This window comes from Candoia aspera, chromosome 9 (genome assembly GCF_035149785.1).
Source record: "Candoia aspera isolate rCanAsp1 chromosome 9, rCanAsp1.hap2, whole genome shotgun sequence".
In the NCBI taxonomy this organism is placed as follows: Eukaryota; Metazoa; Chordata; class Lepidosauria; order Squamata; family Boidae; genus Candoia; species Candoia aspera.
The window spans coordinates 18,531,822-18,554,097 of record NC_086161.1 but is presented as its reverse complement, the minus strand read 5'-3'; the positions used below and the strand labels follow the sequence as shown (position 1 = coordinate 18,554,097).

Below are 22,276 nucleotides of genomic sequence, written 5' to 3'. Positions count from 1 at the left end.
GGCAAAATGTTGAAGGAACATTTCAAGGAAGATGTTCTACAGAACCAACCTACAGTGTTGGTTCTCTGCCAATAATCTACATACCACAAGAAGAATTTAGAAATAGTGGAATGCAAAGTAAATCATTGAAATTTCAAAGAAGCATCTAAAACTTACCATAAATACTAAGTATAATAATAGGGCTACTCATGGATCACAAATTATTTAAAAGATGAAGAATAGAACCTCTTGAAAGTTCCTGCATGTTTTTCAGGCTTCTGAAAAAAGGCACAGCTGCTTTAATGACCTTTCAATTTCAGGGATGGGACATGTTACAGGAACATGGCATGACATGTCTGAAGCAGGTTGTTGGTCCTGGGAGTAAAGTTGGGTTTTGAAAGGCAAACTCTCTGAGTGAAGTCTAATGGAAGCTTACGGATCCAATTTTGGACCTTAATATTTCTATTAAAAGTGAAAAAAATCTGTGTGTCATAATATTGGCAGATTCAGTTTTAGTGGTAAAGACACCCTCAGGTCAAGCTCAATTCCCAGAGATTGCATGACATTATCATGTCATTTGCTTGGCAACAATATAAAAGTGGTTCCAATAGAAGAGAATATATATAGTTCAAGGTTGAACTGTGGAGTCCTTGGTGCTCTCTGAGCTTGGTTGCTTGGTTTGTCACTGCCATCTTCTAGGATGATTTTTGACTTGTTAGTCTCAACCACAACCATGGCACTTCATAATGATACCCCATCCGGTTACCCTGCTTAGCTTCTGAGCCCAGACAAGGTTGGCTTCAGGAGCTGTAAAAAGTACAACTGGGACTGCCCCACACACGTTATTTGTGGTTTGCTCTGGTTTAACACTTTATCTAATCATACTTCAGCGAGAGAGAGGCCCCTCACTTCATTGTGCTTGCCATATTTTTTTCTTTATTTTTTCTGTTTTATTGTAATTCCTTAGGTTGATTGTTGTGAGCTGCCCAGAGTCGTTGAGAGTTGGGCGACATAAACAAACAAACAAACAAACAAATCTAGAAGGACAAAATACAAAAGTGGATAAATCAAGTATGTGCTTTAAAAACGGTCAATTTGTTTCTGGTAACGCTGGACAAAGAACATGTTCCTCAGAAGGTTGCTGAATCATGACTTCAGCTGCTACTACTATCCTGGGAGTTGAGCTGAGCAACCTTCACATCTGTGGCCCAGAGGTTTTCCACCCTTCACATCTGTGGCTACCTCTTGTAGAGGTACCATCAGTAGAGAATTTTATTCCATGGTTTTCTAACACTCTTGTGCTTATTACATATTTTCTTTGGAAGAACTGCCTGGAGTGCCCTTTCAGCTGAAAATATGAGGGATGAGTCACAGAAGTGATGTATTTCCATATTCCTGCCTACGTGAGACTTACAACAGAGCCAATCCCACAGGGCTTTCATTCAGGGAAGGCTAAGCCTACTTGGAAAAAATGTTCTTTGCTGTACCAATAAGCAGCTAAAAAGGGAACTAAATCCAGGGAAGGTTTATGTAAAGATTTCGAAATAAGCTGTTTCTCTCTCCCTACAACCCCGCTCCCCCCGCAAGGCTTTGTTTCTATTTCATTACATCAGTACTGTGGAATTCTTCTCTTCCCATTTATAAATGCAATACCTCCAAAGGCGAAAATGATAGCTCAGGGTTTTAAAATGATTATTATAGTCAATTGGAAAGAAAAGTTTTAAAATGGAAGTTGAATTTGACCCCATCCACAGTTTATCTGGGCTCACATGCAATAGACAGAACACATGAAGCTTCTGCTAAGCTGTCAGTGCTGATTTTGGGAGCCAAAAAGTGTCATTTAACCAAGACAGCAGCCATTGTGCAGAGGAAATATATCACTTTCTGTTGGGAAAGCCTCAACAAAATAAATTTTTATTTACAATGTAAGTCTAAACTGGATGGGTTCTCTTTTACTTCAGTCCATCAGACCTGGTGCATCACTTGTGCATAGCCAAAATGTTGCTTGTTTCTGGTGTAGTGTGTTATATGCACCCAGTTATTATAGTTTGTAAACCATGGTTTATGGCTTAATGAACTGCAAATCCAGCCAATTTTCGATTATGTGATAAATTGTGGTTTCAGAAATTATGCCTTAGTGCAATGTGGGAATCCAAACACAGAATCTTTTTCATTCCTTCCTCCACTGAGCAGATCCATTGTTAGCAAAATTATTCCTGTTGTTGTTGTTGTTGTTGTTGTTGTTGTTTTTAATGTAAATTTTGTACCTTCTAACCAATGTCTAAAGACAGACCTCTCTTTCTTTTCTATAGTCCTTAGAAAACACTGAATTTCTTGGGTATTATAAAGTATAATAATCAATCAGCCAATCTGAAAAATTGAAGATTTTCTAATTTTCTAACGATTTTTATCAGGTCAATGCGTTTTAGCAGAAAAGCCAATTTAAGACTCCATTCCATTTCCTCCTCTGCTCCCTCATAACCTGGACTTTGTACCCCTTGAAACAATAGTCTGTATCTCTTTGTGTAGTGTTACAAAGACTAAAATGTGAACTACTTTATCCTGAAAAACCGACTAATATCAAAAGAACAGTTGAGCAACATTTAGCCAAATTTTGGCACACATCATGAAAGAAAGCAGTGGAAAAACCACGTCCCTCCTGTAGCTACCTCTGACGTCACCAGGAGCTGAGCGTGACGGGAAGCACAATTATTCATTAAGAATGGTTCTTCTTGTCAGGGGCTGAGTTCCCACCTTGCATTAAGCTGTCGTATGGGCTTGTTAGTTCCACTTTGTGGTATAGAATGAACTAGCCATTTGTCAACCAAGGTTTATGGCTTAGGTAGTCTTCAAATTATGAACATTCATTTAGCAACTGTTCAAAGTTATGATGGTGCTGGAAAAAGTTACTTATGACCGGTCCTTGCACTACAACCATCGCAGCATTCCCCCACGGTCATGTGATCAAACTTCAGGCACTTGGCAACCAACTCGCACTTATGATGGTTGCAGCATTCCAGGGTCATGTGATTGCCATTTGCGACCTTCCCAGCCAGCTTTCGACAAGCAAAGTCAATGGGGGAAGCTAGATTTGCTCAACAACCACATGATTCACTTAACAACCATGGCAAAAGGTCATAAAATCAGGTGTGACTCACTTAATGACCATCTGGCTTAGTGGCAGAAGTTCTGGTCCCAATTGTTGTCGTAAATCGAGGACTACCTTTAGTATGTTTTGCAAAGGAAACCAGAGCTGGTTTATTCCACAAACCATAATTAAACAAAATGCAGCTTATTACAAGATGTGACTCCTGCTGGCTACTAGCCTTGGCTGACCGAATAAAAACCTTTGGACTGAATAAAAAGTGATGACTGACTCCATTGGCAGTAAATTGTTCCTCGTTCAGTGCAAGTTTCAATTAAAACTGTGACTCAAAAGTTCCCATCGTGAAGGACATTCCCTTCCAACTGTGAGAAAGATGGGGGACCTATTCAGATATTGGCTAGGGTGCATAGAATATGCAAAATTAAAAGCAAAGCAAATACATTTTCTTCCTTTGGAAGTATTACATTTTCTTTGAGCAAATCTGGATAGATTTAATTAGTAGTTGAGTATACTAGTTGCTCTTTTTCTGACCTAACCCTTTTTTCTTCCTGGGTCTATTTTACCAGTCTTTCTGTTTGAAGTATTCAAACAGAAAGTGAGAAAGAGAGAGTTCACTTCACCAGCTACTTTTTCCTCTTAATCCAGAGTTTCTCAGCCAGTTGTGTGGAGATGTTCACCCCAAACTCTCACCCAAGGGTGAGAGGAGAACAACAATGGAATCAGAGCCAAAAGTCATTCTTTGGTCAAGCATACTTAGACAAATAAGCTGAGCATCGCAGCAAAGCATTTTCTGTTGTCCGAGACTGGAACAGTCTCTATGGCCTATGGTGACTAAATACCGTTTTGCATTATTGTCCATTATTTACATTAAAACAAGAGAGCGCTCACCAGCTCTTTCATTACTTGGATGTATCTCTTGATTTCGGTTAAGGGAAAATCTGTTCCCACAGCAGCCAACAGTACTTCAGCCCAAGTTAGCTCTTGGTTGTTATTTTACACTTACAGAAGTAACAAATATTATCAACAGATTTTTATTTTCTTTTTCCTGCTGTTCAATTGCGTCCAATTTTCAGAGGCTGCCTGGACTAGTCCCTGCAGTTTCCTAGGCAAGATTTCAGAAGTGCTTTGCCATTGCCCCCTTCCTAGGGCTAGAGGAGAGGGAATGGCCCAAGGTCACCCAGCTGGCTTTGTGCCTCAGGTGGGACCAAAACTCATGGTCTCCTGGTCTCCTGGTTGCCAACTTGATGCCTTAACCATCACACCAGATTGGTTCTCTTTATCAGAATTACTGCAATGTTTATATCTGCAAAATTTAAGAACGCCTCTGAACATCTAAATATCCTTCTCAGAGAAAGGTGGTGGGATCCAATTTTTTGATGGAATGATTGGTGGGACTTAAGATACAAAAGGCTGAGAACCACTGACCTAACTCATCCCCAGCTGACCACAAAACACTCACTGCCTGTATGTCTATTTTTTCCCAAAGAATTTTGTTTTTCTGAAAGTCTTGGGGTCTCCCCGTCCTTTTAATAGAATTAGAAGGAATGATGCAGGAATGCTACTCGGATTTCCTACCAGCTGCGAGTTAAAATTATCATTGTATATCTTTCTCTGGGGAAAAGAAAAGTATTTTGAGGAATTGCCAAGTCTTTAGGAAGTTTGAATAATAATAAAAAAGCATCATTAAGGGGCATTTGAACTGAAAGCTTTGTATTATAATGTATAAAGAAAAAGTAGCTTTTATTTTCCACTGACAGTGGGCAAATGGAAAAACTAGTCTGGTACAAAGCCAAAGGAAATAAAAGATAATCAGACACAGTTTCAGTCATGTTATGAACTGATGGCAATCAGGGAGTGTTGTGGTAAGTTCCTGAAAAAACACAATGCTCTCAAATAGAAGATAAAAGTAAACACTTCTCTCAACTCAGTTCCACATCGTCACATCCATGGAGTTGGCAACAATATTAAAATACAACAGTATTTTGCTAGTGCCTTCTTCTAAGTTATTTTTTTAAATTCCCCAATCTAATTTACAGCCTTGGGATTTCATGGTAAGTCTTCCACCCAGGTACTAACCATCCTGTTTAGATTTCAAAGATCAGGAGCAGTTGGCAAGGTCCTATCACCTGCTGTAGTCTGTGGTGATAACAGCCTTCTTTAAAATTCATCTGACAAGTAGAATATAATACAAAACATGCATGACCATTTCTTCACCAGTGACTTAATAGAATGGCCCATCACTAAAATGACATAAGGCCTCTACTCGTTCTTTTAATTTTGACACAAGAAAGGTTGATGACTTCAGAAAATGCTTTAAGTTGATGGTGTGGAAAGGACCACAGTCAACTAGAAAAAGCTGATTGTTAGATACTTAGGTCAAAAGGGATTGATCCAGAGTTAGTTATACTTCTGGATTCAATGGGATGCATTTGTTCTGATTAAGACTGGACCCTCCCAATGGTTTTTTAGTAAGCCTGTATCAATATTACTGCAGATAATATTTAAGGTTCATAAAAAGTGTTTTAAAGAGGAATTTCTGGAAGTAAATGCTTTTAAGAAGAGGATCCCCCCCCCCATTGGGAGGGGGGGGATTGGAAATTGGGATTGGGAGAAGCTGAACTTATTTCACCTGGAAATCTTGTCTTCCCTGTTGCTTGCAGAAACAATGACACTCTGATTCAGTTACACTTGTACCATTTTTTTCACTTAACCTATTAAACACATACTGTTGACCAAAATTTCAGCCCTGGATAATAGCAAAAATTAGTATCTTGAGTCACTATCCCTCTTCAAAAGGTTACGTATGCAGTAAGCACTGACTCTGGTCAGATAGGGTTGGCTGTGTTCCTCACATTCTAGTTCTTAGCCAACTATTCATGGCCAGAAGGTGCTGTGATCAGACTTGCAATGCTTTTGAAATAAAACATATACTCTGTCATTGAGCTAAGGTCCCCCTCCCTAAGATCATTTTCTGACCCTCTGCTTTGTGCAGATTTTCCCACGCTTTTATTTTTCTCCTTGGGATAGCCCATCCTTCTGTTAAAATTCTCCTGTAAGCCTAGAGCACCACAGTAATCTAGTTTTCCTTCAAGAAGCCAAACAATCCAAAGAATGCATTGGCACATACTCTCAGTATGTACAATCTCAGATGAGACAGACAGGTCCACATACAGAAGCATCTGCTTGAAAGCTCCATCATTGGTCTGGGAGGACATCACAATCTTTGGACACAGAATTCCCTTCTTTCTTGACTCATTCCCAGCATGCGTAACATTTTTTCTGGCAGTACTTTTGGCACCAGGAATATTAAGCTTTTAATTTTTTGGAAGGTGGGGGGATCCTGGGAATTCCACAAGCAGTTTACAGTAACGCTGCATTTGCTCATCCAACTCATAACTATTGTTCCAACCAAGATCTGCCCCGGGCTGTACACTTTTGTGATCCAGCTCGTATAGCCAACCCTGAAACAACTTCCAATCTTCAGCATCGAACTAAGCACAAGAACTATTAAAGAGCAGGGCTTCCTCATCAGAAGAGCAAGTATTTTGGCCCACTGGAGCTGGACATGTTTCCAGACATCCAAGATGTTGGATACTCCGAAGCGACATGCACAGTAGACCACCAACTTCAGTCAGGGCTAAGCATGACAGGGAGAAAGAACTGGTGAGATGACTACACTGTACATCAGCCTTTCTCAACCTTTTGACCCTGGAGGAACCCTTGAAATATTTTTCAGGCCCCAGGGAACCCCTGCACAGTGAGGCTCAGATATAGGCCAGACGTTACAACATTATTATATTCGTTTCTTGGGTAGGCCTGTATATATGCATGAACAGTGTTCTTAAACTAAACATAAAGAATGAAACTTACCTCTTTAATGTAAAGTTGCCCGAATTTGAAATAATTTTTTAAATAATTGTGATCTCCCAGGGAACTCCTAGTGAACTCTTGTGGAACCTAGGGTGCCACAGAACCCTGGTTGAGAAACCCTGCGGTACACAATATCAAAGATGCTCTCTTTTAGTCTTTTTAATAATATTAATGTTTTTATTATGGTATAAATTTTAATATTTTTTGTGGTCTGTTTTTATTGCATGCTGCCCAGAGTCACATATATGAAATGGGTGGCTATATAAATTGAATAATATGAATAAGAATAGCAAGGAGTTCATTTGTCAAGAGTTATGTGAACACAGACATAACATGATTTGTTCGGTTTTTCATCAATGGATTATGTGAAAGCAGTCACTGTGGGTTTCTAAACCATGGTTTATAGCCTAACTCAATGTGTGAGCCCAGTCTTTGGTAATTTACTCATCAAGCCATGGCTAAAAAACTTGGCTTCCTGAGATGTGTAACCTCAGCCCTTGATGGCAAATGAGAACAAAATTGTGGATAGCGTGGATAAAATGGACAAGGAGAAGCTATTTTCCCCTTCCCAAAATACTAGAACTAGAGGTCACCCAATGAAATAGAATCCTGGAAGAATAAGGACAAACAAAAGGAAATATTCTTTTACACATTAAATGTTAGAATTTCCTACCACGAGATATGATGCTGGCTAGCAGTGCAGCTGGATTAAAAAAGAAAAGACCAATTCATCAGTGGACCAACCCCTTTGATCATGGGGATCCATAGCTATTAGGCTTGATGGCAGTGTGGCTGCTTCTGAAGGTCATCTGCTGGGAGACTACAGGTAGTCCTCATTTAGCAAACATTTGCAATTACGACGGTGATGAAAAAGTAACTTTGCAACCAGTCCTCGCATTTATGACCTTCACAGGTCTATACATAAAAAGCAAGCTGAAGTAAGATCATAAGCACAGTTGCGGTTTCACTTGGTGTCTGCTTCACTTAACAAACGAGTTGCCAGTCCAATTATGGTCACTAAATGAGGACTATCTGTAGCAGGCTTCCTTGTGCAGTTGGTTGGCCACTGTGAGAAGAGACTGCTAGACTAGATGGGCCAGGGATCTGATCCAGCAGGACACTACTTACATTCTTAAGTTGTAGGCTTGGTTAATTGAGACCCAGTTTGGTCTAGTGGTTAAGGTGCTGGACTAGAAACCAGGAGTCGGTGAGTTCTAGTCCCACCTTAGGCATGAAAGCCAGCTGGGTGACCTTGGGCCAGTCCCTCTCTCTCAGCCCAGCTCCCCTCACAGGGTTGTTGTTGTGGGGAAAATAGGAGGAGGAAGGAGCATTAGGTATGTTCGCTGCCATGAATTATTTATAAAAAATAATAAAGGTGGGATAAAAATTAAATAAATAAATAAATGGAAGCTCCATAACTTCTCAGTTCAGCTGGTGAGGAGTTATGGAATGTATCATGAATATTCCAACTGCTCAGTAGGGTAAAAAAAAACCACATTCTTGGCATGTGAGGCCCCAGAGAAATGCAAACATGGTGGGAAGCAAAGCTGGGGAAAGACCGGGGGAGTGCCATTAGCAGTCAGCTGTTAAAACTAAAGCTCATGAATAAGATGCCTGTGCGTAACAGAAAGAAGTATGAGAGGATAGAGATAAGGAAAATCCGGTCCAGGCCAGTGCAACATTCCATTCTGTTTGATTTACCCAACGAATCATTGAAAACAGTCTGCAGTTTGGATTGTTTGGATTTTCTCCTTTAAATTCCAAAAGACTGCTGAGCCCTGTCTGAGGGATTCCCTCCCCACAGGCAGCTCTAGAGGATTTATTTTACTGCTTGTCTGACAAGTTCAGTAAGACAGCACCTACGGGGTGGTTTGTGTCTTGACAGATGAACACATGGACTTTTCTTCTACTGAAGTAAAGAACTGGCCTGTCTGGTTCTGTGCTGTCTCTGCTCAGATTGATAGTGACTGAGATGGATCAGAATCAGAGCACTGGCAGCAGATTGGACAGGAATTGAGTATTGTAAAGGAATGTGAGCATGACCTTTGAAGACGGGGTGGTGGTGGTGGAGGGAGATGTCCAGGGGATGATCAGATAAAGGGGGGAGGAGCCCACAACGGAGTAATGGCCAGAGAAAGAAACTTAGGAAGGACCTGCCCTAACTACTCAGACAGTAAATGGGGAGGGCGGAAGATTTGTACTTTCAGACTTGCAAGATTCTGTTAATGTAGCCTAACAATGAAGTAGAAGTAGCTCATCTGGTTGTGTTTCCTGTCCGGTTTACCTGGGAGGGATGACAAATATAGAGGTCTCCGTATGCAAAGTGAGCTCACTAGCCCCAAGCTACATCTTCTCTTTGATGGGAGGCTGCACAAGCCAGTGTATGAAGGCCATCTTCTCCCAGTGGGACCTGTCTTCTCTGAAGACAGAACAGCTTTGGAGTGCAAGGAGGTTAATGAGACCACTGTGGGGAAGAAGGATAAAGCGTCTCTCTTTGCACACTATGACCCAATTCCACCCCTGCAGGGTAGCCATTTAACATGTTTAAACTCTGTATGCTAATTGGTCACACACCATTACTGCTTCATCTAGTTTGGACCTCAGCTTTTATTTTAGATCTCCTATCAAGCTGAAGATGCTGAAACAGAGCCAGGGTGCTTCTGTATGCAAAACCACAGCAGTGCAATTGATCTGAACGCAGACCGGTCCCTTTTTTTTTACACACAGACACCCATAAAACAACATTTGTGGGACTGCAGAACTATCTGAATGGACTTAATAAAGCACAGCAGATGGCCTTAAGAGGGGAATCTTAATGATTGTGTTAAAGTAGGCACACCTACTTAATTACATCCATGGAAAAATATCCAGGCCTGGCAGGATATTTCCACTGCAGATAAACATTTGTTCCAAGGATTAGGCAAAGTCAGGCTATGGAGGCTATACACAACCCATTGCACACCAGTATTTCCCTACTCCCAACAGGGCAATCAGTGCCTGGAGATGCTATTTGTCAACACAAAACACATGCTGCCCCAGTTGTGGCAGTGGGGTACTTTCCAGAGTTTTCATTGCTCAAGCTGGTCTGGTTTTCTAAACTGAAAAAAGTAACATGCTGGTCTGATGCATTAAGTTACCAGAATGCCACAGGAATTGCCATTTTTACTTTTGTGCGAGAGAACTGTGCAGAGACTGAGTGCCAGAGTTGTTCTTCTTGGTTAGTAGCAGAGCATAGAGATATCTCTACCAATCTGTGCTCAGCTGATGGCTAACAAATAAGTCTCTTAACTTCCCCGTTAGTTTTGCACTCTATCATCATCATCATCATCATCATCTATCCTTCCCCTCTCCCCCAAAAGAACAAAAGTAGTAAAAGGAAATAAGCCACCAAGGTATTTAAGGGGGTAGAATAACTCTTGATATGCCAGTTTTGTCTTTTGGCCTCCTCATCACTTGGTAGCAGTGCAAGAGTTGAAAGGTAGGATAGGCCCCGTGTCCCCTCCTATGGAAGCACAAGTCACCCCATGAAAAGCAACAACTGTGAATGACTGATGCTTCTGTTGCTTGCAAATGGATGTTCTCTATTTCCACAAAGCCTCACAATTGTTGCAGGAGGCAGTGGGTCCAAGTGCAGAGATCAGTGACAATGCTGACTGATTTGCGTGGAGCTCAATCTAATATGCAAAAGGATTGGAAGCAGCAACTGGCAATGTTCTTGAGAATCCCTTTGGACTGAGTACTTAAGTACTGCTAAAGAGTTCTTTTCGATCTGCATGTCTTGATTTTTCCAGGCAATGGGCCTGCTGAAGTACTAGGAGTAGCCATATATCCTATTATCCCAAGGCAAATCCTAGCCTGGAGAACTTCCTAACCCAAATCAATTTTGAAGATAAACAACCATCAGAAGGCAGAGCCAACATCCTTCAGGCTTTCCATTGACCTTCATTTAGGACATGACTTCCCTCACAATGACCACCAGAAGATAATCTCAATCTTTTGTTAACATTCCACAATACACGTTTGTGGCAAGCTTGGATCCAACAGCATGGCTGCGATAAGCGTGCAGCAGTGCTCAAATGATGGAATTAGGCACCCCCCGTTTCTGAGGCAGACCATTTCGAGGGATCAGTGGGCACATTTTAAACTTTGAGACCTGTTCCAGTAGAACTCATGGGTGCAGTGGCAAAGTCTAGTGAGTTAATTAAAATAGACACTAGATCAGAAACGTTTGGCATAATTAAAATTGTGGCCCTTGTTAATTGGGTGGCATATTTTCGATGGCAAAATATAGAAAATGGAAGTATTATTCAACCAGGCTTCAGCATATGAGAGGGGCCTCGATGCATGCCACCTGCTCACGCACAAGTTCTCTGCTCATAGCTGAACTGATGCTAAAATTCAAAGCCACAGAAACATTCTGTTTGCACAGTGGCTTGTTATAGCTAGTAGCAAGGGCTATATTAAGTAGAAAAGCGTAAAGTCAACATGAAATATTTGTAAAGGAATGTTTGAAGCAATTCTTTATAGAAATCGTGTATGAGCAGCTGTATATCTTTTTTAAAAAAAAAAATATAGGCTCCTATTTCCTACTGCCATAACGCTGCAGGATATCATGGCAAAATGATAATGAATATATTTAAACTACATTTGCTGGACAATGCTGAGTGATAAGCTGAGCACTGTGAAAAAGCTTGCGTCCAAATTCTGTCTCGGATGCAAACTCTGATAGCCCAGCTTCAAATGTACAGTATTGTACTATCAGCTCTATTACTCTCAGCCAGCACTATTAATGGTTGGGCTGACTAACTGGAATTACAGAAGTTGTAGTCCAATTTATCTGGAAGGTGCCAGGGTTGGGGAAAGTAGAATTAAGTATTCCAGCTACCAGCTGATATTTGGTTGGTTCAAAATTTGATTAAACTTACAGAGCAGATTCACCAAGTGCAGCCTCCCCTGCCTCACACAGTTATTATGGGATGAAGCACAATAAGGTCCAATTCTCAAATGGTGCTTCTTTGGAATCACACACTTGATTTTGCCTTGGGTTTGCATTATAGGCACTCAGCATGTGGCAGTGCCCAGCTGACCTTGTTTGAGCTCAGCTGAGCTCAGTAACTAAGAAGGTTCAGGTCTAGTTGGATGGGATGGGAGGCCACCAAAGAATGCTGTGATTGTAGGCTAGAACGGGAAATCAGAAAAACATCGCAGAAGAAGATAAAGCAAGCCACTTACATATTGTTGCCAAGAAAACTCCGTGAGTGAATCCATGAAGTCATGGGAGTTGAACTTAAGAAGTCATGGGGGGTTAAAAAGATGGTACTTTTTATAGGGCAAGGACTCTATCAGATGAAGACAGACAGCTATAAATGTAGCAAGAGATGCTTATAGTTCAAGGTGCGGTTGACATTTTCCAGAAAAAGGGCTTTTTCAGCTGTGGCATCTTAATGGTGGGATCTTTTCTCCATGAAGTCCTGACTGGAGCTTACTATCATTTGTCCCTTTGCAAAATCTACTCATTTCCCTAAACCTTTTAATCTGAAATAGCCTAGCACACCCTGGTCTCCTGCACATATGCTGGACTAAAACTTCTATTATGTCCATTCAGTACGGCCAATGGCAATAGTATCTGAGGGTGATGGGAATCATAATTCTACATAGTTCTAGGGCACCAGATTAAGGAAGGATGGTCTGTATTTTTCATTATGGCAAGGTCCAAAGACAGCTGGAAACTGCAGGTGTTTAGACTGCTTTGGCATGGCTGTCCTTATAATTTTAATATAAGAGAACAGAATTGTTGAGAGCCAGTTTGGTGTAGTGGTTAAGGCACCAGGCTAGAAACTGGGAGACCGTGAGTTCTGGTCTCACCTTAGGCATGAAGTCAGCTAGGTGACCTTGGGCCAGTCACTCTCTCTCAGCCTTAGGAAGCAGGTAATGGCAAACCACTTCCAAAAAATCTTGCCAAGAAAAAATGAAGTTGTCAGGAGTCAAAAACTGATGAAAGAAGGAAGGAAGGAAGGAAGGAAGGAAGGAAGGAAGGAAGGAAGGAAGGAAGGAAGGAAGGAAGGAAGGAAGGAAGGAAGGAAGGAAGGAAAGAGACAGTGTTGTTAGAGGTTAGACCATGATGAAGAACGCAGATACCTTTTGTTGCGTTCTTACACATGTATTTTGATTTTATACCTTTTCTATTTCATTGCATCTTGTAACTGAAATGAAAATATGTTTGCTTTACTTAGTAAACATCTACAAATTAGATTTCTCAAAAGATTATGCAGTTCCATTTAAAGATTCATTTTTAAGTAAAGCCAATAGCATTTTAAAACAACTGAATTTGCATCTATCTCTCCCAGGACCTTCAGAAATAAAAAGCTAGATAAATAAACCTCCACTGTAGTATGTCTAGTGATAATATTGTAGTTAGAGAAAAATGAAGAGCAATGGTGAAACCACTGCTTATTCAGCCTTGTCTGCAGACGGTCAGCTTTTCCATTAAGGGAAGAATTCCTGTAGCGTCCAGGGAAGAAACTCAGAGTTGTTTTTAATCCACATGCTGATACACAGCAAGCATCTGCGGGATGTTGGACAGCCCAGCACTATGTGCTGAGAAAACAGCTGCTTCCAGAGAATGGGCATCACTCCCGAGGTGGAAGGAATGAGGCCACTTTATATGAGGACAAAAACAAGGGAGAAGAGCTTGTGTGGCTGGACAGATTGGAGGAAAGTGTTCTGCAGCTGCACAGTTGCAATAAATATTCCTTTTTGCTTCCCTTTCCATGAGAAATTCAGTATCATTTCTGAAACACTTGCATCCATAGAAAAGAGATGTTGGAGATGCTTAGGCTGCTCGGTTGACCTTGGCCAATCTCAGACTTTTAAGCAGGGTTGGCCTACTTAGGATTCAGATGAGAGACCACCAATAAAAAGAGCCAGTTTGGTCTAGTGGTTAAGGTGCTGGGCTAGAAACCAGGAGACTGTGAATTCTAGTCCCGCTTTAGGCATGAAAGCCGGCTGGGTGACCTTGGGCCAATCCCTCCCTCTCAACCCAACTCACCTCACAGGGTTGTTGTTGTGGGGAAAATAGGCAGAGGAAGGAATATTAGGTATGTTCACCACCTTGAGTTATTTATAGAAATAATAAAGGCGGGATAAAAATCAATCAATTAAATAAATAAATACATAAATAAAGTTCAGGGCTTCAGGTTAGTTAGGGAATTCAACACTTACACACACACTCCCCAAATATAATCTTGGAAGAAGATTTTCTGTAGCATTGCCAAGAAAACAGCATGGAGTTAAGCTTAACTCAAAGGAGACTTTGCTTATTTTGTATTGACTAATTATTGGGCTGAGAAGCACCGTTTTAGAGCTAGAATACTCCTCCAAACAAAGGCAAGTGTAAGCACCAAATCCAGTGAACTCAAGATAGATAAATCTTTAGCTAGCCTATATCTATGCTACTTGTGCACAACTGTTAAGGGATGGGGAGCCACACTTGATCCCCAGAGCACCCTGATGGCAGCTTTATTCCAGAATGTCAGCGGGTCAGGGCAAAGAAATGAATGAAGCCTGAAAAAAATAATTTACCAATTACTTCTCTTTGATTAAAATTAATTAATAATATTGCTCCCTTGCATTTGATACTTACATGTTCCCTTATCTCATTAATAATTGTAGACTGGTGATGTGGAAGGGCCCGGAGGACTATACTCAAGGATGCCGACTCAGGATATGTACCTCCTGTGGACTCAGGATATGTACCTCCTTCCAGGCAAGATGCAAGTCACATGTGTGAAATCTGATTTCTGCATATGTCCTATCGGAAGTTCAAACTTCACCACTCAAAAGAAGTGAAAGACTAGGAATGGCTTCCTTCCAGGATCTTGGAGAATCACAGCCAACCTTATTTGATGGGCTGCACTGCTCCATTAGGTGGTTCTAGCAGGCCACTAATTGGCTTCACACTGGTGGTCTGACTTTGTTTAAGGCTGCCTCAAATGCACTCTTATGTATTTGATTGTGGCATATATTAATAAAGGTGGGATAGAAAATAAATAAATAAATAAATAAATAATATATGCAAGGCTACTAAGAAGAAGGATCACTGGGAATAATTTTTGCCTTTGCAAAACAGTTATGAGAACCTTTTTATCCTCCTGCACCAGCAGGATGCTAAGGCCAGAAATAAGCCCAACTGGGGAAAAAACAGGAGGCAGGAAAGAATTAAGACATCCTCTTTTGAGCCACTAATTGCCCTTTGCAAATATCCATATTATATTACTGTTACTCAGAAAGCAGAGTTAGGAACGCATGTTTGTTGAACTAGCCAAAGTCAGCCAATACCCCCATGAGAACCCTAATAAAGTTAGGAATATATACTAAGTTGAGCAGCAGATAGTGTCAACTGGAGGCTTTTTGCTGGTTTCCAATCTAACTCAACATGAGGTACAAACAAAATTAAGAAAACATGGGTACAGCAGTGTTGATCCATCCTTGATAAATTAGCCAAATTCTTTGCTCCTACACAGTCTTCCTACACAAAGCATTTCCCTTCTTTCCCATCTTCCCTCCCCCAGTCTTGATGGATTGAGCAACCTCCTTGGAAGAGTTAGCTTAGTTTCAACTAATTCATCCGTCAAGAAAGGAATGGCCTTGAATTAACCCACTACACTTTGAACCTTTGTGAAGGGACAGCAGAGTCAGAACAACTGCTGTATAGTGATTCATGGCTGAAACATCCTCGAGTGAAGGCCCTCTGTCTAGACTGTTCCACGTTTTCCCCAGCTTTTGCTCTGAAAATTAAACTTTGGCCCTGGGGAATCAGATGACTGAAAAAGCCATCCCAGATATCCTATGACCACCTCCAGATGCTGAGCTGTCCTTAAGACAACTGCTGGAATTAAAAAGAAAGAAAGGCTTCACACTCATTCAAGAAATGGGTACACATCATTCTGTCTCTATTTGCTGGGTTTTTTTGTTTTTGTTTTCCTTTAATGCTGAATCTCAAAAGGTGCATGCTGGAAACTCAGAACGTGGATAGCAGCATAGATCTTGAGTGGTAAATTCTCTTTGAACCCACACATAGTCCTTTTCTGGACAGAAAGGAAACTGCTGAACTAAGTTGAACAGGGTCTTTCTCTTTCCAGGATGCTGATTGGCTAACCCTTCTGGCAGTCACAGAACAGTTCTCTCCCATCTGATCATGGAGCTATAAAGAATGCTGACTTGATGGCCTTTGTGGCCACCCGGATGATCTACCACTTCGATCAGAGCAGTTTCAAGCTAAAAAACAATTTTAAGGTTGACTTTTTAGAAAGACAAAGTCAAGAAACATGACAATAAATCATCATCATTTTCTTCTCCATCTCCACTGGAGTCACAGCAAAATTTATTTTCAGAAGAAAACCCTACATGTTGCAGGAGGTTTAACTATGTTCATTTAAACATTATGGCAAGAGAAACATGGGCATCATTTTTGGCTTTCACTAGGTTCCATGACCCACCTGACCTGATTATTATTATTTTTTAAAATTAATTTGAAAAAAACGAAGTAGTGAGCTTGCTGCAAAGTGCCAGCCCCTATTATTTTTATGTGCAAGAAAGTTTCTGTACCCAATAGGTATATTCGAAAATAAAATAAACAGAATTGGTGGCTCAATCTCATGTTTTTCTTGAAAATATGCCATGTTCCCAGAAAATAAAAAAGGCACAGAAAAGGGGGGGGGGGAGAGAGAGTCCCAAGTGTGTTTACTTGCCACCAAAGGGTGCCTAATTACTTTACAGTAATTAATGTAATTAATTATATTACATGTATAAGGTCCGACATTACAATACTAGCATCTCCAAGAAGGGTACGAAGACTCCTTCTGAATACTTGGTGAACTTCCACAGCAGGGGTGCAGTGCAATCTCTATTTACCCCAAAGTATTCTGCATTCTTCCATGATTATTTCAGGGCTGTCATAAAAAGAACCTGGACTTTTCCCATTGTCTGATCAAGAGAGCTAATCCTACTTATCTGCTTTAGAATATGGCAATGATTTCAGGAATTCCTATACGGAAAGACTTGATCCCTATAAGCAGATGGAGGGCAGAGAGTCCACACCAGTCAATGTCTCTGATGTTGTGTTACATCCATCAGATCACAAACAGAACCGAAAGATGCAGATTAAGTTATAGGAGTATGCGTCAATGTCAAAAATCAATTCTTTAGAAGAGAATTTCTGTAGGTCAGAGTTGAACTGTGGAGTCCTTGGTGTTTTCTGAACTTGGTTGTTTGTTTGCAGATGTTTCATTACCCGACTAGGCAACATCATCAGCGCTGAAGATGTTGCCTAGTTGGGCAACGAAATGTCTACAAGCAAACAACCAAGCTCAGAGAACACCAAGGACTCCACAATTAATTCTTTGTTAAAAATCATGAGTCTGATGTTGAATCTAATATAATCTGGAAACCATTTATGGATTATAATTCTGCACATGGACTTGTACCACATCCAAAGTGAAGGTTTCTCTTAACATAAGGTTTTTAAAAGTTAGATTTTATCTGATTCATTATAATAAGGATAGAATTTCTTGGATTAGAGAAAAGCTCTTAATTGTTAATTCAGACTGGAGGTGTTTATTATACTGGCTGCCTTTGCTAATGTTTAAAAATTGATCTAATAATGGTTTTCCAAAGTGCTAAACTGGTATAAGATCACCTTTATATGTAGAATTAATTGGATGTTACTCTGAAGAGTCTTATTCAGTTTTATTCAGCTTGCAAATCTCTTTTTGTTTCCTTTGGCTCTTTCATTCAGTCACCTGCTGTTTTTCTTGGTTGTACGTTCAAGTTATCAAAAGAAAATATAGTAAAATACAATTTAAAAATTAGTAAAATAAAATAGGTGCATCTCCATCCTTCTGTACCTACCTTATTTAACACTTAGCAAACATTCTTCTAAGCGTTTTATTTATGCTTCCACACATATTTCTGTTTACTAGGAGGTCAGCTTCAGTGGCTGGCAGCAGGTGAAGTATCTAACTGACTATAACTAAGCAGGGTCAAACCTGAGTAAAACCTGGATGGGAGACTCAAGGCTTTAGATATTTGGGAGGTAAATAAATAAGAAACCCAGAGGAAGGCAATTGTGAATCACTTCCATATTGTGACCAAGTGTAGAGAGTGAGCAATATGATTTTGATGGATGTCTGTGAGCTCCGTTATAAAAGTGACAAGGAGTAAAACATATCTTAAGTCCACAACAGACAGATGACATTTGTAAGTGGCTCAGACGGACCTCCTTAATTCCCTGAAGTATGAGAAAGGGTACAGCACAATTGGACTTCCAAGGTTGATGTCAGCTCCACTAGGTAGATCAGACCAAAAAACCAACTCTAAAACTACTAAAACAAGGCTAAAACTACTTTTATTGAGACTGGCTATAACAGTGTTTCTCAACCTTGGCAACTTTAAGATTTGTGGACTTTAACTCTTAGAATTCCCATGCTGGCTGGGGAATTCTGGGAGTTGAAGTCCACACAACTTAAAGTTGCCAAGGTTGAGAAACCCTGGGCTATAATAACTGAATCTTGCAAGTCTGATTGGGCTGTACTGAACCTCCTCCCTCTTCTTACACTCCAGTGAATCAAGGAGGTGTCTGCCTGAGCTGTTTATGAATGCTATTATTCTGTTGTGGACTGAAGATACACTTTACCCTCTGTCATTCTGGTAACAGAGCTCACGTACTGTATCTCCATCAAAGTCAGGTTCTTGACTCTCTAACCCAAGAAAACATGGAAGTGTCTATGGACTCACCAGGGGTCAAATGTGATTGGAGAGAGATTCTACCTTTACCAAGTTTCTTTGTGCAAGAGGTAGGGAGTCCAAATGAAGACACTGAGAAGCTTTTTACCTCCATGCAGCTGCAGTAATTGGTGAAATGCACTGAGTGCCGCTGTTGCCAGTTTCCGCAAAGGTGCCAGACCATCTGAATGAGCTCTTTTCATTCCTGGTTTTGCTTACCTCTATTTGATTGAGCAGAGGGTCCTCAAACTTGAAGCCAGGGATCCTCTTTTCACTGCAGACCACACTCACGTCCTCGGTATGCTTGCAGTCTGACACACCCCATCCATTGGAGCTGCATTGAGCTATTGACGATTCTGTGCCGGTGCAGTAGAGGTTGTCTAACCAGATTGGGCCTACAGAGAAAGAGGAGCAGAAGACCCAAAGGTCTCTTTTAGGAGGCACAGTCTCCACTTCATGGAGTAGAAAGAATTTCACAGGATGGAGCTCTGCAGCCAGCTACGGCAATGTGCAAGCCTCTTCAAAGCTGTCTCCTTTAGGACGAAGGACAGAAAAAGCTGACAGATGAAAAATAGCCATAATGGCACACATCTAAGCAGAGAAAAGGTAGAGAAAGCAGAGAAAAGGTAGAGACTACCTTTATATAACATTTGAAAAATATTTTTGAACTCCTGTTATTTTCCTTCTTTTTAAATGCTCCTCCTCCTAATGTCAGCCTTACGAGGTAGTCCAGATGAGAAACACACCCAGGACTACTAGCTCTATCTTTATTATAAGGGTACACGAACAGCATCTTGCCGGTCTGAAACCACATCTCTCCCCTCTCGCCTTTACATTCCAAGAAACTAGGAAGGGTCCTTTCTGAGATTTTTGCCATACTCCCATTGCTTCTGTGGGCTCAGCTGCCTCTTATCTGACCATTGCCTAGTCTGTGCCTCTTCCTCCTGTCTCCCAAGGTCATTCCCACAGACCATTACATCAATGACGATTTGTTTTTTAATAAACGTATTTGGAACATCTGGTTTGGAGTAATGTGTTAGTAGGAGGACTAGATAGGTAAGTTGATAGGTAAGTTAAGTAAATAGGTAGACAGATTAGACTGGTTGGCTGGTAGGGAACAGACAAATAGATAAGAGTTTAGTTAGCAGTTAAGGTAAGAATATTTCACTTGTAAGGGAAGGTGTTTCACCTCTTAACGTATTGTTGTGGAATCCAAGACGAGTAGCTGAACAGCAAAAGAATACCAACTGCTTTCTTACACTTTCTATTTCACACCATGCAAACCCCACGTTTTATTTTACTCCTAGTGATTTTCCATGCCATTCCCACAACTGACCAAACTTCTTCACAAAGAAATCTTCAAGGGTTACTTCATGATGCAACCATACTAGCAAAGCCTACTGGTCCCTCCCCACTCCACCCCAAATCCACAGCCTCTACTTTTCCAGGCTACAAATTATCCTTCCCTATTTAGCCATCAGTGGACAGGACTGAATTGATGACTGAATTGATTGGATTGAATTGATTAAATTCAAGGAGTCTGAATTTAAGTTATCTAAAGGGAAGAAGGTTCATTTCAGGAGCTGTGGTGCTTAGAGGCCAGGTTCTCAGTGGCATGATTGCGGGGACCAGGATGTTGCCATTCCATAAATAGGGCACCCTAAGTGAACTCAACAATCTGTTGATAAATAGGCCATATATACACATGGCCCAAATTTGGTGCAATTTCCGGAGAAGCAGAGGCGCTGGGACTATAAGGCAAAATGGCATAGTGGCACCAAGGAAATGAAAACCTTGCTGATTTCAGGATTTCAACCTTGGAGCATGTGTGTGTGTGTGTGTGTATGTTAAGTTCATGTGTGTATATACACATACATGAATAACACACGTCCACATGCATACATATATACATACATGTATCTTTAGTAATATATGAAAAAATTGTATGGTATGAAGGGGTATCTTACAGTTTTTAAAGTGGGTGTTAGTATTACCATTTCTTATCTCTTTGTTGAAATCTTCTCAAGCTGGTCAAAGACCACAGTAAAGACTGACAGACTGCGGGGGAGTATCTTATCTAAGCTGAATCCTGATTTTGTAGAAGAGCACAGAGCTCCAGAGCAAGGATTGTTGCACGGCACCAGTGGGCAACTACCTGATACAATAGTCCTTCTCTCTTGGCCAATCTTAGGGCTGGCCCTGCTATGTAGAAAGTGAAGTCTTCTGCTTCAAGAACTTCAAGTGGGTGGAACAAATGACATCAGGAATGGACTGTGAAAGTTGCAGCAAAGCAGGATTGAAGGTCTGTCCTAGATGGGTCAGGAATAGGACACCGTGAGGACTCTGGGCCTAGAAGCCAGAGGTTAACATTGGTCTAACATACCTTACGAATGTGTTGGGAGGCTTTTGAAAAAAGGGAGAAGGGGATAAACATGCCACCATATATTGACAGCTCCCTTTATCTGGCTGATGCTTTCTACTAGGGTCAGAAAGCCAAAAGACTGTTGCTCTGCCCCTTACCTTCTCCTTTGCCATATTTAGAGCCAGGGAACCAGGAGATAGCTTCCACATAGCCCATTTCCTTGCAGATCACACGGGCTGGGTAGATGGAGAAATCGTCATCACAAATGGTGCCCCATTCCTTGTTATAGAAGACTTCCACTCGCCCTTCGTTGTGCTTCCTCTTGTCTCCTGCCAACCGGAGCCGGATAAAAGTCGTGGTGCTGGGCTGCTGAGGCTGAGGATGGATATGTTGTTCATATTGGGCAAGGATCAGGTGGTCCAGGCACAAAAAGAAGAAGAAAAGGACCAAATGGAAGTTCGGGAATCTTGCCATTGAGGACGTGAAGTTCCCTTTGGAAGCAAGTCTAAGTTCAATCAAAGGTTAGAAGGCAGGCTGTCCTGTTTGCTGGAAGGAAAGAAATGAAGGAGATATTTGAGAAACAAGGTTGATGCTTAGGGGTATGTAAACATTCACTTTTGAGACCCAACTGAAAGGGGATTTGATGGAAACCAAATCAGATGGATTTCAAACCAACCTGGTGGATGAGATGGATTTGATTGGCCAGATCAGATTGAATGCTTCCAAACTGATTTGGTGAAATGAAGCTAAATGATTCCTTTTTAATCCATTCTGGCCTCCAAATCAGATTGATTTTCTAAACAGAATCAGGAGTCCAAATAAGAATGGACTGGAATCAGTCAGAATTGAGGACTGGTAGCAGATTATGGCTGATTCACACATTCCCACTGATTTTGCCGTGACTAAGCCTGGATTGATAAATTTATTTATTTATTTTTCAGATTTTGCCACCCTTCTCCTTTCTGACCTCTGCACCAAGTAATGGCTGATGGGCAGCTGTGGATCAGGAGCTGCAGGCAGCCGGCAGCATCTGTTTTACGGCACAAGGAACACCCTGAACTGCTAGGTTTCTCTTAGAAACGCAATTCACCTTGGAAAGAAATAATTATCTTTTCATCTGCTAGATGAAAAGCAAAATGATTTCCTCCACCTACCCCTATCCAAGAAAGAGATACAAA

General features: G+C 41.0%; 1 protein-coding gene across 1 annotated transcript in view; it reads right to left on the bottom strand.

The window, feature by feature from the left end:
• The window catches only part of LOXL2 (lysyl oxidase like 2), a 60,795-nt gene extending 39,194 nt beyond the window's left edge, over positions 1-21,601 (bottom strand). Inside the window, exons 1-2 of the mRNA XM_063311588.1 lie at positions 21,257-21,601; positions 18,956-19,131 (exon numbers count right to left, since the gene is read on the bottom strand). Of these exons, the coding sequence (XP_063167658.1) occupies positions 18,956-19,131; positions 21,257-21,572 (492 nt within the window). The 5' untranslated portion in view covers positions 21,573-21,601. The remainder of the gene's footprint in view (positions 1-18,955; positions 19,132-21,256) is intronic.
• Positions 21,602-22,276: the final 675 nt, after the last annotated feature.